Below are 14,993 nucleotides of genomic sequence, written 5' to 3' on the forward strand. Positions count from 1 at the left end.
TGGGAACTACTGCACTAGGGGATATACACACAGAAGCTTGCTTCCATGTGCCTATTTCTTAGCTATATCATGGGGACTATACGGAGAGAAAGAACTAGGCCTGGAAATTGCAACTATTTTTTTTTTATAATGCACTGATGGTCCATAAATATATATAAGATGTTTTGTAGCACTTTGAAGAGTTATCAGTTTTACTATTTGCATATTAGAACTAATTAGCAACCTCCATAACATTATCCTCAGGGAAAGGCCTGCTGGCAACTTAATTCATTATCTTCTATTATTGGCATATCATGTTAAAATGACAGGCATCATACACTGTACAAGTCATCACAATTTTAATTAATTTAATGAAAACCGATTTCACGATGCCTGCTGTCTCTGTCTCGGATGCACCCATTTTCCGTTCTATCATACGAAAGAGCTCTGCGTTTTCCACAAGTAATTGCAAGGGGAAAAAATATTTATATAATATTCTTAAATGCAATTATTTAAATGATTGCAAATGGAAAGTTATTTTCAAAGATGTTAGTTAAATAACATCTTTGAAAATAACTTTCCATTTGCAATCATTTAAATAATCTGCATAAAATGCTTCTAGTTACTGATGCAAATGTGGATTTGTGGAGTACTAAATTAGCTTTACTGGCAATACAATCACGTAACAGGAGTTACTTCTAGAAGAAGGAAGGCTGCCTGAGGATCCAACTGAGGACTCGGCATTGATTCACTTGTACTCTCTTTTCGAAGCATTTATGATTGTGAACTGCTAACTTCCTGCCAGTGCAACATCATGCCCTGACATTACTCTAGTGCCAAGATCATTCCCTGGACTGAAGGCTGAGACAACTGTTTTAGCTAATGCTTTTTGAAAAATTTCAAAAATATACAATACATAATAAAAATGAAGATACAGTGGCGTAGTCGGGGGGGCAGTGGCATGGTAATTACTACAGGTGCCATGCAAGCAGGCCCTCCCACTCACCATGGGAACCATTTTGGATAGCAATGACAGTGCTAACAGGTAGGAGTGCCTGTTCAGTGCTGTCACTGCTGGAATGGCTCTGACAACAAATGAGAGGGCCCACTTACAAGGCGCACTGTGGTGCCTGCAGTATATATAGCGCTACCCCTGCTCTGGCTACGCTACTGCAACACCATACAATTAAAGAAACAGATTCTCAGATATGAGCCAGGGTGGTGTAATGGCATGAGACGTGGACTTAGACCTGGAAGAGCCAGCTTCAAATCCCCCCTCAGCCATGAAGCTTCCTGGGTGACCTTGGGCCTGTCACTTTCTCTCAGCCTCACCTACCTCACAGGGTTGTTGTGAGAACTAAAGGAGGGGAGCAGCTCTGTACACCACCCTGAGCTCTTTGGAGAAAGGGCAGTATAAAAATGTGAAAGATAAATAAAATAAATACGCACTTGTTACTGAGCACAACAAGACTTAACAGCACAAGCCTATGCATGCCTACTCAGAAGTAAGTTCCATTGTGTTCAATGGGACTTACTCCCACAAAAGTGTGTATAGGATCGCAGCCTTAAACTTAGTTATAATTAACCACATAGATCAATAACTTTAATCATTTGCAGAACTAAAAATAAATTATTTCCAAAGTTGCATTAAATGTTCTTGAATCCCCACATTGTGAAAATGTTTATTGCAATATCGATTAAAGGGAAACCAGAGTTCTAATAACATGCAGGTCTTATCTTTCCTATCTCTGAATCGGACAACTGTGGTTAACTTGTCCATTTCCACTGCCTCTACTACCTTATCAACCATTCCTTGGCAGATGACATTGGGAGGAGGGGCCTCCTGTGCGGTGCACATGCCATGAGAGCCGCTATCTGGAAGGGGGGAACTCCCACAGCCCTGCTGTCTCAAGCTTTAGTGCAGAACGTTTCGTACAGACATTATATGAGGAATCCTATAATGAACAATATCAGATTGAGTCTTAAATACAAGGATACTACTCTTCTGTAAATTGAATTTAGCCTCAACACTTGGCAGATATTTTCCCTATGATTTTAAATTAGACTCTACTATCTATTGATATATAGAAAAGATGGGAAAAGGTGGCTTTTTCATAGACAAGTAGACCATACACTAAGCAGAGAAGATCATGTTTGCTTTAATAAGAAAACTCCCCCCTCCTTCTCAAAAGAGACATTAACTGGGGTTTTTTCATGCACAGTTGAGTTTATATAAACTGATTGACACCTTTGGGGGTCATCTTTCCACTGACTCATAATTTTGCTCACTCTGAAAAAGGTTTTCTCCATGCTCTGTATTCTCTAGTTAAAGCCAAAAATTCAACTCATCATATTTACACAATAAAAAAAAAATCCATTCTGCCTTGTTTTTAATTGCAAATCTGACTCAGGGGACTAATTCTCCTGCTTAGGAGGCATCCCTGTGCCTTCTACTAGGGAACCAAGTGCAGTCAATTATGGTAATGAAATGTCAATAAATATAAAAATTTAATACAGTTGGCTCTGGGTGAGTGGCAGATGAAGACTTGCCTCCCAGACAAATTTGCTGGTTCTGCAAATATTAAATGCATCTGAAAGAGGAGCCAGTTGCCTGAGAGCCCTTCAGTAGAGGTGGGTGGGAGAATCTACCTATTGGGGTTTCCTATTATGTTATCATTGCAGTGATATGCATGAAGTTCATTGAAACAACTTATTATTATGAAGTGAAGATCATCCTTTCTCCCTGGAAGAAGCTACAACTGGTTACCTCACCAAGGGATTTCCCCCCTGCGGCTCTCCATAGTTTTTCCCAGCAAATCACAGAGGGGAAATTTAGGTGTGAATGAGATGCTTGTGCAGGGATCAAAATTTTCCATAACAATATGCTAGTTGCTCTGGTAGGGGACTGTGAAATGGTGATTTCCATAAATATGTGTTTGAGGTACAAGTTATTTATTGCAAAGGTGAATGAGGTTACAATCCTATCCACACTTAACTGGGAGTAAGTCCTATTGACTATAATGGGACTTCTAAGTAGACATCATAGGATTGGGCTCTAAGTCTGAGGCAGTTCATAACAGACAACTTGGGACCAAAAAGCTATGAGTCTCATTTTCAGCAGCAGCGTGTTTGCCATTAGGGCCGTTCAAATGTTATACTGTTTAAATGTTTGAGCTATATGTACCTAGGCAACATTTCCATGTAAATGACTATACCTGAGTTTCACATGTGAACAACCCTTATGCCATCCTAAACTTGATTCCTTGATTCCTTGCCACAGTTGACCAGTTTGCAAAGAAAGACAATAAAAATCCTCATGGTGTCCAGTTCAGTAGAGATCATCAAGGTCAGCTAGATTTAAGCTTTAGTTTGAAATAACTGCCTTAAACATGACCCAGAAGATAAAATAATTATGTGTTTATGTTTTATATTTATTATGTAGTTTGCGACATTAACCTTTCAATTGATACTGAATAATGGCATAAAGCAGCATTTCTCAAACTCTAAGGGAGCTTTACTCCTGCAGTAAGTGTTTGCGGGAGAGGGGCTAGGGCAGTGATGAAATCCCCAGGCAAGGGGGGTGCTTTGCACCTTTAACTAAGTAGGGCTACAGGAGATGCAGGGAGCCCTGGACAGCCCTCCACAGCAGTCCCCGAAGCTTGCAATCTTCAGTAAAAGCAGGTGCAAAGCACTTCTATTTTGCACCTTCCAAGCCTCAGGGAGCACTATGGAGGGCTGCATAGGGCTCCCTGCACCTCCTGCAGCCTCCAGCAACCCTACCTGGTTAAAAGTAAGTGCAAAGCACCCCCCCCCCTTAGCGATGTGATCCTGGGGGTCGCATCCCTTAAAGGGACAGTTATACAAACTGATGGTGCGGGGGTGCTCTGCACCCTAGTTCTGCCCACCACCACCTCCTTCAACCTGCCATCTCTCTGGTCACTTCACCCAGCTGCCGCCCTGTCGTTTCCAAAGGTGTGGGGGCAGCGACTTTCCTCCAAAGCAGCTGCTGAAAATCATGACAGTGAAGTTGGAGAATGGGGCAGGGGCTGCTGCAATTCTGAACCCAATGGCTCTTCAGAGAGCCATTAAGAAGAGGCTCAGCACCTCTTCTTCTCCACCTTCTCCTAGGGGTGGCTCATCCATGAGGCTCGGTGATGCGGGCTGCATCAGCAGCGGATTGTGGGGGAGGAGCAAGAGGGCAGCAGATTCGGAGTGTTCTTCAGCCCTAGTCTGCCACTGCCACCTCTCTCCAGTCCACTGTGGATGGGAGTCACATCAATCCACTTTCCACCCACTAAAATAGAGCAGGAAGCTGCTATTCTATCTCCTTATGTTGCCCTTGGTGCAGTTTCTTCTTATGTGGAAATGCAGGACTTCCAGGGACTGCACAAATGAAGGAGCTGCTTCATTTGCATCAAACTGAAAATTCCACACTTCCACAACTGGAAAACCATACAAAGAGTAGGGCAAGGGGCTTTTAAAAAAAACCCTGTGCAGTGGTGGATCCAAGGCAGCATCGGGCACAGTGCAGGGCCCAATGCAGCACATTTGCGCAGGGCCCCCACTCCCATGACCCTCCTCACTCACCAAGCAACTACAGCGACTGCAGCCATGGCGATCCCATCACTGATGGCGCTATGTGCAAAGCACGGTATCCAAAAATAGTAGACAGTGACATGATGACGTCATTGCCACGCGCTTCCAGGAGGCCTATTTTGGGCCATACAGAAGCAGGGGTGAGCAGGAGGGTTGACACAGTGCTGCACTCCCCGCATGTCAACATGGGTGATTCCATGCCGGGTCAGCAGCAGCGCGGGCGCCCCTTCAAAGCCCAGGGCCCAACTCAGCCTGCAGTGTTCCAGATCACACCAGACTTGCTTCCCCCAGCAATTCTTTGTAGCAGGTCAGGCACAGAGGATTCTGGAAATTCCAGGATCCTCCCCACCCAGTGAGTTTTGAAGAACTGCAGGATGACAGAGGAAGTAAGAAGGAGATAGGGTGGAAGAGGATCATCCTTGCTGGCACCAACACCTCCACTACCCTGCCTTCTCTGCTGCCCAGCACCTTTTCAACATAGGCCAAGCAGATTTTCCCTTTTCAGGATCCTTCCCAGCCAATCCCAGAACCAGGGGACATCCACTAAAATTGAGGGTTGGGAGAGTTAGAACAGACAAAAGAAAATATTTCTTTACTCAGCGTGTGGATGGTTTGTGGAACTCCTTGCCACAGGATGTGGTGACGGCGTCTGGCCTGGACGCCTTTAAAAGGGGGTTGGGACAAGTTTCTGGAGGAAAAATCCACTACAGGTTACAAGCCATGATGTGTATGTGCAACCTCCTGATTTTAGAAATGGGCTATATCAGAATGCCAGATGCAAGGGAGGGCACCAGGATGAGGTCTCTTGTTATCCGGTGTGCTCCCTGGGGCATTTGGTGGGCCACTGTGAGATACAGGAAGCTGGACTAGATGGGCCTATGGCCTGATCCAGTGGGGCTGTTCTTATGTTCTTAAGTTGAAGATATACCTCAAAATGGAAAGTGTAAATGTGAGAAGCTGAGTTGATAACACTTTTTTAAAAAAATCTATGTTTTTATTTTACTATATTAAAAACAAATACAAAAAGAAAAAAATTTAAAAATAAAGATATTACAGGTTGTGTGGCAAATGTGGAAATCTCAAACTACATTTCTTTGTTCTACTATAAAATCATACAAAAATATTAGTTATCAATTCTTAAACAATCTACACTTATTAAAATACATTTTCAACACATAAAAATAAAAAAACATAAAAATTAAATCCCCTATCTACTCATAAAATCCATAGATTATTTGATAACACTTTTATCGTACAGCTATGTCTGTGTGACTCATTGTATTCCACCACAGTGGCAAAGAGGCTGATCAGCTTGGCTGGAGCTGTCAGTGCAGATTTTCCTGGTTAGCACTGAGCGCCAAGAAAACACAAGATGCTGTTGGCCTCACAGCTGGCAGCAATCTCATGGGGGCAGGGCCAAGCAGAGTGCAGGAGGGATTTAGCCTACCCCCTTAAATGTTGAATGGAGACCCCTTGGATGGAGACCAAGAGGGCAGGGTGGCCACAGCCAGTCAAAGCCAGAATTAGCTGCAGTTTCTTGTTGCTGAAGGTAGTAAGTTTGTTGCTATGTCATGGGTACTGGAAGGATGAGCTGTGATGCAAGTTGGCCTTGGACAAGATAGGCTGTCTCCACATCCATTTGTACATTGTCTGTGCAATGAGAATGATGGTGGCCTTTGATGCAAGATTGTCATAACAGGTCTATATACATATTTACAGTACTCAATAAACTACTTATCAAAAATGTGAAACAGCAACAGCTATGATGACCCTAATAAAAGCCAATTCTTTTTTCTTTTCTTTTTTTACAGGTGGATTACTCAGTAATAACATCTCAAGCAGGAGCCACACTCAACAATCTTATGAGCCACGCACAGGAATTAGTAGCAAAACTACGATCTCTGCAGTTTGATCTACGAGAGTTCGTATGTCTCAAGTTTTTGGTGCTATTCAGTTTAGGTAGGCACTCTTATTCTTTAACTACAGCTTCAATGAAGATCATTATTCACTTTATTATGCCTTTTTCCACCTACAGAAAACTCAGTAAGGCTCATATAGTCCAGTAACAATTTCAGAAGTGAGGCCCATCAATTTAGAAGGATAGAGGAGTGGAATTGGAAGTCAATGAAATTTTATGTCATCATCTTCCCCTAATTCTTTGATCTAACCACAACCAAAAGCATGGTATTCCTGTCATTAACATTCAGTCTTTCATTCAGTCATTAAAACCCACATAATTAGTTACTTGAGTTTACAGAGTTTTTAAAATAAAGTATATATAAAATATACATGTGCCCTTTTGACATTGCAATAGTGAAAGACATTCTGAAGTGTAAATTGACAGGTTTTTTCATAAAAGTGTTATTGGGAAACAGTTTTTTGTAAAGATGAGAATTTATGAAGTACAGTATAGAAGATTCATATGCAAGACAAATTAGTTAAATAAGAGATTCCAATGAAAATAACATTCACTGCCCAGGGATTTAAATAATAATAAGAAGAAGAACAGGGAAAAAGGATCTTTCTTAACACAGAGGTAAGAGTTTTTGGGGTTTTTTTTGTCATTTGTCAATGAATATGGCTTAAATTAACTCTTGCTCACTGTATCATATAGTAGTGGTCAGCAGGGTGAAATAAATCAGAACATATAGCAAAGTTCTATGTTGTAGTTGCCATAGAGGCACTATGTTAGGAAGGGAGGAAGGAAAGTACCAATCAATTAATCAAAGGGACTTATTCCACAATTAGCTATTTTGTTTCAAGTGCTCATGCTCAGAACATGCATGCTTAAAACATGCATGTATGCAAAATGTACAGGTGGTTGCTTCAGGCAGTCGAATGTTGGTTACATTTCTTCATCTACTTACTTCCACTGCTCCTCCTCCCACAACTGATCCCCTTCTCAAAGAGAGGTAACCAGGGCTGATCCAAGACCACCACTCTGGTCTTCACCAGGTAAGGGAGGCTGGCACATCACCAGGTAAGGGAGGATAGCATTTGACATGCCACTTCATGTCATCAGTAGGTCTTGGGCAGGCCTTATCCATATGGCAGTGTTTCTCAAACTGTGGGGTCCAGACAGTAAAAAATTAAAAAATATATATTTTTAATATATTAGACTTGATGCTCCCCTGGTATGTGACTGCATTTGGGGAAATGTGACAAATAGGTTTGGATAGGATTGCAGCCTTGGATTTTCCCACTTGATGATTTCACTTCCAGTCATGACATAACTTCCAGATTAATGACATCACTTCTGGGGTCCCGACAGATTGTCATTCTAAAAAGTGGGTCCTGGTGTTAAAAAGTTTGAGAACCAATGCCATATGGGATATTGTTACTATTTAAAGACTGTAACTAGAAAGAAAGAAAGAAAGAAAGAAAGAAAGAAAGAAAGAAAGAAAGAAAGAAAGAAAGAAAGAAAGAAAGAAAGAAAGAAAGAAAGAAAGAAAGAAAGAAAGAAAGAAAGAAAGAAAGAAAGAAAGAAAGAAAGAAAGAAAGAAAGAAAGACCCTTAGCAGATCTGGTCTTAAATCTGTGAGATTGTCTCTTCCCACACATTTATGATCAGGATACAAAAAGCTGCTCTTATAGGAGTGAACCTTACATATAAATTAGCCAGATGAACAGCAAGACATCTCTTACTTAAGTTTTGCATGTAAGATATTTTCACACCCATTAGGCAGTGCAACCGAAACGTCCAAACAGCCCACGTAGCCTTCTCTGTGATGAAATATTTAGAGTGTTCCTTCGCACTTCAGTGGTATTTTAAATTAGCTGAATAACCGACTTGCATTTGAAAAATACTCACGTTTACTTTAAAAGTCTTTACATTTGATCGCTTTCATCAGCAGCTTCAAGTATTTTGCCCTCATTTAGAGCATCTACTGTTCCTTGCCCTGACATGTTAGACGGTCTAGCTTCAAATGAGGGAGGAAGCACAAATATCAGAACTGGAAATCTGGTTTTCTTCCTCAATGTGTTTATTTGTTCATCTAGCACATCTTGCAATATCACCATGCAACAGATAGCTAGCTACAATATAAAGCAAGTAATGAAAAAAAAATCAGAGAAGAATAAAATAATGAAACAATAAGCAAGACATAATGGAAAATAAAACCACATATACTAAAGCGACAATAAGCAGTTAGAAAAAGAGCAAAAGCTGATGTAAAATGTTTTTAAAATGCAGAAACGATCATTTGAACCCCCAGGAAAAAAATAGTTAATTTCTTACTTATTCACTCATGAACTTTTGAAAAACTCATTAGCAGACTGCTCTAGAGCTGCCACACAATTTTACCTAAAGTGAAATTCTGGGTTTAAAAAAATGTTCTCTTCAGGTTTCTATCCATGTAGAATTTCTGAGAAGTGACAACCAATGACAACCAATCATAACCAGCATTCCAGCACCAATGCAGCCATGGCGATGCTTCATTCAGTACGGTGCAATCACAGAGGCCTCCATGGGGTTGCATAGCAGTTGCATTAGCACTGGAAATTGGGTTAGGATTGTGCTGTGAGTCTCATAATTCAATGAGGCTTACTCCCAGATAAGTGTGGATTGGATTGCAGCCTTTGGGATGTTTGGAGAAATTTTTTTAAACAGATCAGCAACTACTTGGGAGGGTCAGGAGGGTTCTTCATTATTTGAAGTAAACTTTTATCTTTATTGTAAACTTTTAATTTATTCACTTAATTGATTTGATTTTGTTGTATGAAAGCGTTAAAAATTGTCCTGCTTGGTGATGTCACTTCTGGCCATGACGTCACTTCTAGGTTAATGACGTCACTTCCGGCGGGTCCCGACAGTTTCTCATTCTAAAAAGTGGGTCCCAGTGCTAAAACATTTCAGAGCCACTGCTTTACATTATTCAGGTTGGCCTGACTTTGTTTGCTGTGCCCTGTTTCTAGCAGTCCCAGCCATTTCTATAGCAATCCAGTCATTGTTTTCCCTTTGCCAAAACTTTCCATTTGTCCTGCTAGCTTTCATTACTCGAACTCAGCAAGGATGATTTGTCAAAGCTTCCATCTGAATAGTTTGTAAAGTGAAATGCCAATAGGTAGAAAGTTAGACATCACTTGACCCATGTCCACTCACTTGTCTGTCTGCAGAGCTTAATGCTAGAATAGGCAGCAACTGATGGGTACTGTTCTCTTATCACTGTCAGGACCACAGATAAATGTACTTCATTTAAGAAATGAAGGCTTTATCAATGGGCAAATAATTGCAGAGCAGCTATTGATCCCACGTCTCACTTAACAAGAGACAACTGGGACTTGTAGAAATGGTAAACATTTAATCATTATGTATGGCAAACAGTGAGCTCTTCCTGAAAGGAGAGAAAGCTTTGGATTTCATGCAGGCTGCAGAGTCATCCTTTGCAACAACATTGGGTATTCTGTCGTAACCCAAAAAATGTGTAAATGTTACGATATGGTAACTCACCTTCTGTTCCGAGAAATGCCCATTTCTGCCACCAGGAAAATTATGCACATTTAATCATATTTGCACATGTTTGTATAATTAGCATAATTTATTCCATTTGTGCAACACATGGGCTAAGGCAGGTAGGACACCAAGGACTAGCCCTCTAACGGTTGAAAAATCTTACTTAGCCACTGCTCTGGATTCTGAGATTTCTTGTGCCTTGATCACACCCTATCAAGTTTGTCTTTGGATTCAAAACTGGCTTTTAAGAAAGGAAAGCAGCCATTTCTAATGACTCTCAGGAAGCTGAACTCTTCTTATTAATTAAATATCTTTTTCAAACACTTTACAATTACTTTTGATTATTTATCTCTGCTTGCATGGGATTGAGGAAAACGCACTCTTTTTATTGTGATTCAGCCTCGTCAATATAACATTATCTATACCCTGTCAGAACTGATACTGCCAAAATAACCCACACATCCATAGCCTTATAAGTAGTACCTATCTAGAGACAGACAAAAATTAGCACTTCTGAGAAACTCCATTCTCTCACCAGGAGGCCACTAACTGCCCCGAGAACTATGCCAGGATAGGAAAGGGATCACAGCACTAATTATCTGGCTACACAACTTTTTCCACTGCCCAGGAGAGCACCGTTTTTCTCTAATACATCTTGGCGTAACTGTCCCCCCACAAAAATTGGTCTACAGCAGTGTTTCTCAGACCCACTAGGTGGGTCACGAGCCAATTTCAGGTGGTTCCCCATTCATTTCAATTTTTTTTTAATATATTAGAAGATGCTACCATGGTATGTGACTGTATTTGGGCTGTACAGGCTACTATGTATATGCTTTTAACAATGGTAGTAAATGGGGCTTGCTCCTGGATAAGTGTGGGTAGAATTGCGGCCTCTGATTGATACAAATTTTCCTGCTTGAGGATGTCACTTCCAGTCAGGTCTGTATTTGTGGCAAGTGGTCTGCAAGTGTAGTTAATCAGGCCTGTATTTGTGGCTCACCAAGAAAAAAGCAGCTCCCAGCAATATGCAGAAAGTTTCTTAAGCCCTTGGTGGGACACCATACCAAGCTGCTGAGCTGCATTGGGCTTGGTGGGTCACATGTTGGGCTGAACTGAAGCTTGATTAATCAATGGAAGGAGGTAATTTGGATTGGCAACAGCAAAAAGGGCTCTGAAGGGCCTTTGTTTTTACTTTTTTAAAGCTATTTCAGTTTTAGCACTTTAGGAAATGAAAAAGAAGGCTCTTCCTTTCCTTACAGTTTTTTAATTGAGGGCGCAATCCTTTCCAGCACTGACATAAGGGCACTGCAGCTCTAAGGTAAAGGAACAAACTATATGCTGCTATTCCAGTGCCGCTATGCCAGTTCTGGAAAGCACTGACATAAGGAGTTAGGATTGCAGCCTGAATTGGTTAAATGGCCGATATTCATCAGGTTCACTTGTAATTCATTGATAGCTTTAACATCATTAGGTACTGCTATTGACCGCATTCAGTATGGGAGATCCACACATGGAAGCAGTCATCTTCATGCATAGTTGATGGTGGTGCAGATGTGCTTATCAGTGCATATCACCATGCTTAATTATGTCACTTCCATTCATGATATAACTTCCGATGGGTCTTGACAGATTCTTATTCTAAAAAGTGGGTCCCAGTGCTAAAAGTTTGAGAACCACTGGTCTAGAGAGTACAGATGTGTGAAACCTTCCAGTAAATGTTGCTGTTCTTATCTGAACTGTTTTCTCACTACATTCTTTAGATGTTCTGCATATGCAGCAACCTCCATGTTTTCTTAAAATGTCACTTTTCATGGAATTCTGGCAGCCAAAGAATTCACAGACCCCACTGAAACATTTTCCCTTGTCTTTTCAAAGCTCTCTTTCCTCCAAATTCCTCAGATGTTTCACCTGGCCATGCACTCCCAAGTTTGCCTGAAATGTTGCTTTTTAGAAAATGTGATGGCCCATTTAATTACCATAGGCTGAAATAGAGACAAGACTACAGGAGCCTCGACAACGTCCTATGGCTTCTCAAAGAGACCCACTCACAGTTAGGAGAATATTTTCCTCTGAATGAATGAATTGGTTTGCCTTAAATGTCACATAAGCATGCCCCTTTTCAGCTGCCTTAGGGCCCAATCCTGACCTGTGTGCACCAGCTCAGTGTGCACCAGCTCAGCTCAGTGCACAGTGTCACAAACAGGCCTTAAGACATACCTGCAACGTGTACCACCCAGCTAACGCGGGCACTGGTTTAGCGCAAGCCCACGCTGAGCCACCACCGGGTGGAGGAAGGGCAACCACCACCTGGAGCTCTGAGCGAGCACTGGGTGGCAGAGAGGTAAGTGGGGGCATGGGGAAGATAGTGGGAGGCGTTCCAGGGCTGAGGGAGGAGGCAAGGAGAGAGGGAGCGGGACTGGTGGACCTCAGCTTCGCCAGATCCAAAGTCCTATGTCAGGCTTCCTGGCCTGACACGATACTCCCTTACTCTGCGCCGGCTGCAGAGTCAAGTAGCTACATTGCAAGGTTACTTTCCTTACCCTGGGGAAGGAGATGAATGTCCCCTTCCCCTGAGGAGCCGGCGGCAGCTGCCCAACATGCTTAGGATGCCAAGGCAGTCATTTTGGCACTATGGCAGCCCAGCACACCAAGCAGTTCAGGATTAGGCTGCCCGTATCAGGGAAGGGATGTCGTTTCTTGTGGTAAATATTGGATGTCTTTGTGGTGTAGTCCTCACATAAAGTTGCCTGTGAATTCATTTGTGCCTACTGAACTCAGATAAACAAGAAAGTTATCCTGGTGTCTCCACCGCTTATTGGCATTTAGAGCAGTGATTTTCAACCACTGTGCTGTGGCACATTGTGAGCTGAGAATACTCCACAGGTGCGCTGCAGGAGTTGGGGGAAGGACATTTATTAGTAGGGCCATTGGGGGATGTGAGCCCCCCCACCTGCCATGTGGTGTAGCTTGTCCATTGTCAAAAAAATTGGTGCTGTGCCTTGACAATTTTAGCGGCTTGTCAGTGCGCCTTGAGATGAAAAGGACTGAACTTTGCTGATTTACAAAGTGCTTTAATTCTGTGCATGATACTGTGATTTGAAAAATATCAACTGACACATTGTCAGATAGAAGTACAGACCTCGATCCTAATTTCTGAGTAACACATGCATCAGAGGGCACTGTCAGCAAATATATGTTTCCTGAAATTTATGGAAAGACTTGGAATTCAGAAAGGATTGATTAGCATGCAAGGAAAGTGACCGCTCAATATTTACACCATGGAGAGTTGGCAGAAGTAAATAATTGTACCTAAAGCTGATGCTTGTCTTAATTATAGTGGTATAATAGGTGTTGGGTGGGGTTTTCTTTCCAGTGAGCAAAGCAGTTTAACAGTGACCAGATATAACTCATTTTGTAGTTCAGAGTTTAAACCCAATCAATATGCATTTATAATAAGGAAAGAAGTGAATAACATTTATTACAGGGTGGCAGCTAACCATAATGGATGGGGGTGCCATGAGTTAAGTATATCTTTTTTCCCAACAATCACTTCTGACAAAACACTTATCCTGGGAGCTTATATGATAATTGCTCTTATTAACTGCTTGCTTACGCCTTCACTTTCGAGGACAAATAAAAGCTGCTGAAAACTCAGGCTGCAGTTCATCCCATCCACCTCTTACAGCCCAACCAACTTTCCATGTCAATGCAGTCATGCCAAAGGGGCACCTTCTGTAGGGCTGTAGGCCTCCTCAGGGTAAGGGAATGTTTGTTCCCTTGCCTCAGGGCTACACTGCAGTTGCACTGGAGCTGGAACTTTGGTTGGGATTGGGCTGTTAGAGAGGTCAATGTTTGGTTGCACTAATATGCTCCTTGTAAGAGGAGAGCACTGTATTTGGAACAGTGGGCATCTGATAGACATTGGAATGCTGATGGATAGGGAGGGAGAAAACTGCTGGTGGCCATCCAGAAGTGAAGGCTCTAGGTAAGAGTGACTCCTTCCTAAATATGGTAGCAATTTCCTGATTGTTACCAGCTGATTGTTACCAGCCATGTTATTCTGAGGCAGAAAAAATTACAAACGCTGCAGTGCTTATACACATTGCTGGAAGTTGGAATTAATTCAGTGGTATGTGCAATGATGTGATGACATCACTGCCAAACTACTTCCAGTGGGCACCAGGTTCCAAGAGAACCCAGAACCACTGCTGCATTGCAATGGTAGGAGGAGTTGTCTTGTACAGGGGTTGGCACCACCCACAGCAGGATACTTCAGCAACTGACAGGCAGTGGTAGTGGTGTAAAGGTGACGGAGGTGACAATAGCGGCAAAGTGAACATTTCTTCTCCTAAAACAGTACAAAATCTGAGCACCAGTTTAGCTAAGTCTGTGCCTGTAAGCAAGCACCTGGGGGCACAGGAACATAGTGACATACACCCCCAAGTGACATACATTCGGTAGACTGTGTGTGAACAGAACCTTTGTATGTACAAATTGTAGGTGCTTAGACTTTTGAAAGCATCTCCTGGAGATTTTAACAGGGCCTCTAAGAATGTCCAACATGACAGCATGGGGGGGGGAGAGAATATATCAATGAATAGCTTTATTCAGAGTTGGCAACCCTATTTCTAGCTAGTAAATGATTCATGAAATAAGCAACCAGTCCACCCTGTTCTGAGCATCCCAAAACATCATCTTGGATGGTAAGTTCCGGTGTGCCTTGTGTCTTGGAAGACGAGATAGCTTTCTTCTCTAACCAATAGGTATTTCTATCTTGACCCAGCCCTTTGGTAGATTCCTGCTGATAAATTTATAGACAGACACAGACACAAGCAGTCAGCGGAGCTACCTTTTAAAAAAAAAAAATCAACTCTCCAAGAAATGTCTTTGCTTTATAGGAGAGTAAATATGACTTTGTTGTGTGAAACCTTAGCAGTCAATAAAATCACAAGCAAAAGCTGTCAGGT

At 42.0% G+C, this 14,993-nt stretch overlaps 1 protein-coding gene across 1 annotated transcript in view; it reads left to right on the top strand.

The window, feature by feature from the left end:
- NR5A2 (nuclear receptor subfamily 5 group A member 2) overlaps nucleotides 1-14,993 on the top strand; it is a 113,496-nt gene that overhangs the window by 77,627 nt on the left and 20,876 nt on the right. The window contains exon 5 of the mRNA XM_066624056.1: nucleotides 6,387-6,534. Coding sequence (XP_066480153.1) covers nucleotides 6,387-6,534 — 148 coding nt within the window. The remainder of the gene's footprint in view (nucleotides 1-6,386; nucleotides 6,535-14,993) is intronic.

This window comes from Tiliqua scincoides, chromosome 4 (genome assembly GCF_035046505.1).
Source record: "Tiliqua scincoides isolate rTilSci1 chromosome 4, rTilSci1.hap2, whole genome shotgun sequence".
Classification (NCBI taxonomy): Eukaryota; Metazoa; Chordata; class Lepidosauria; order Squamata; family Scincidae; genus Tiliqua; species Tiliqua scincoides.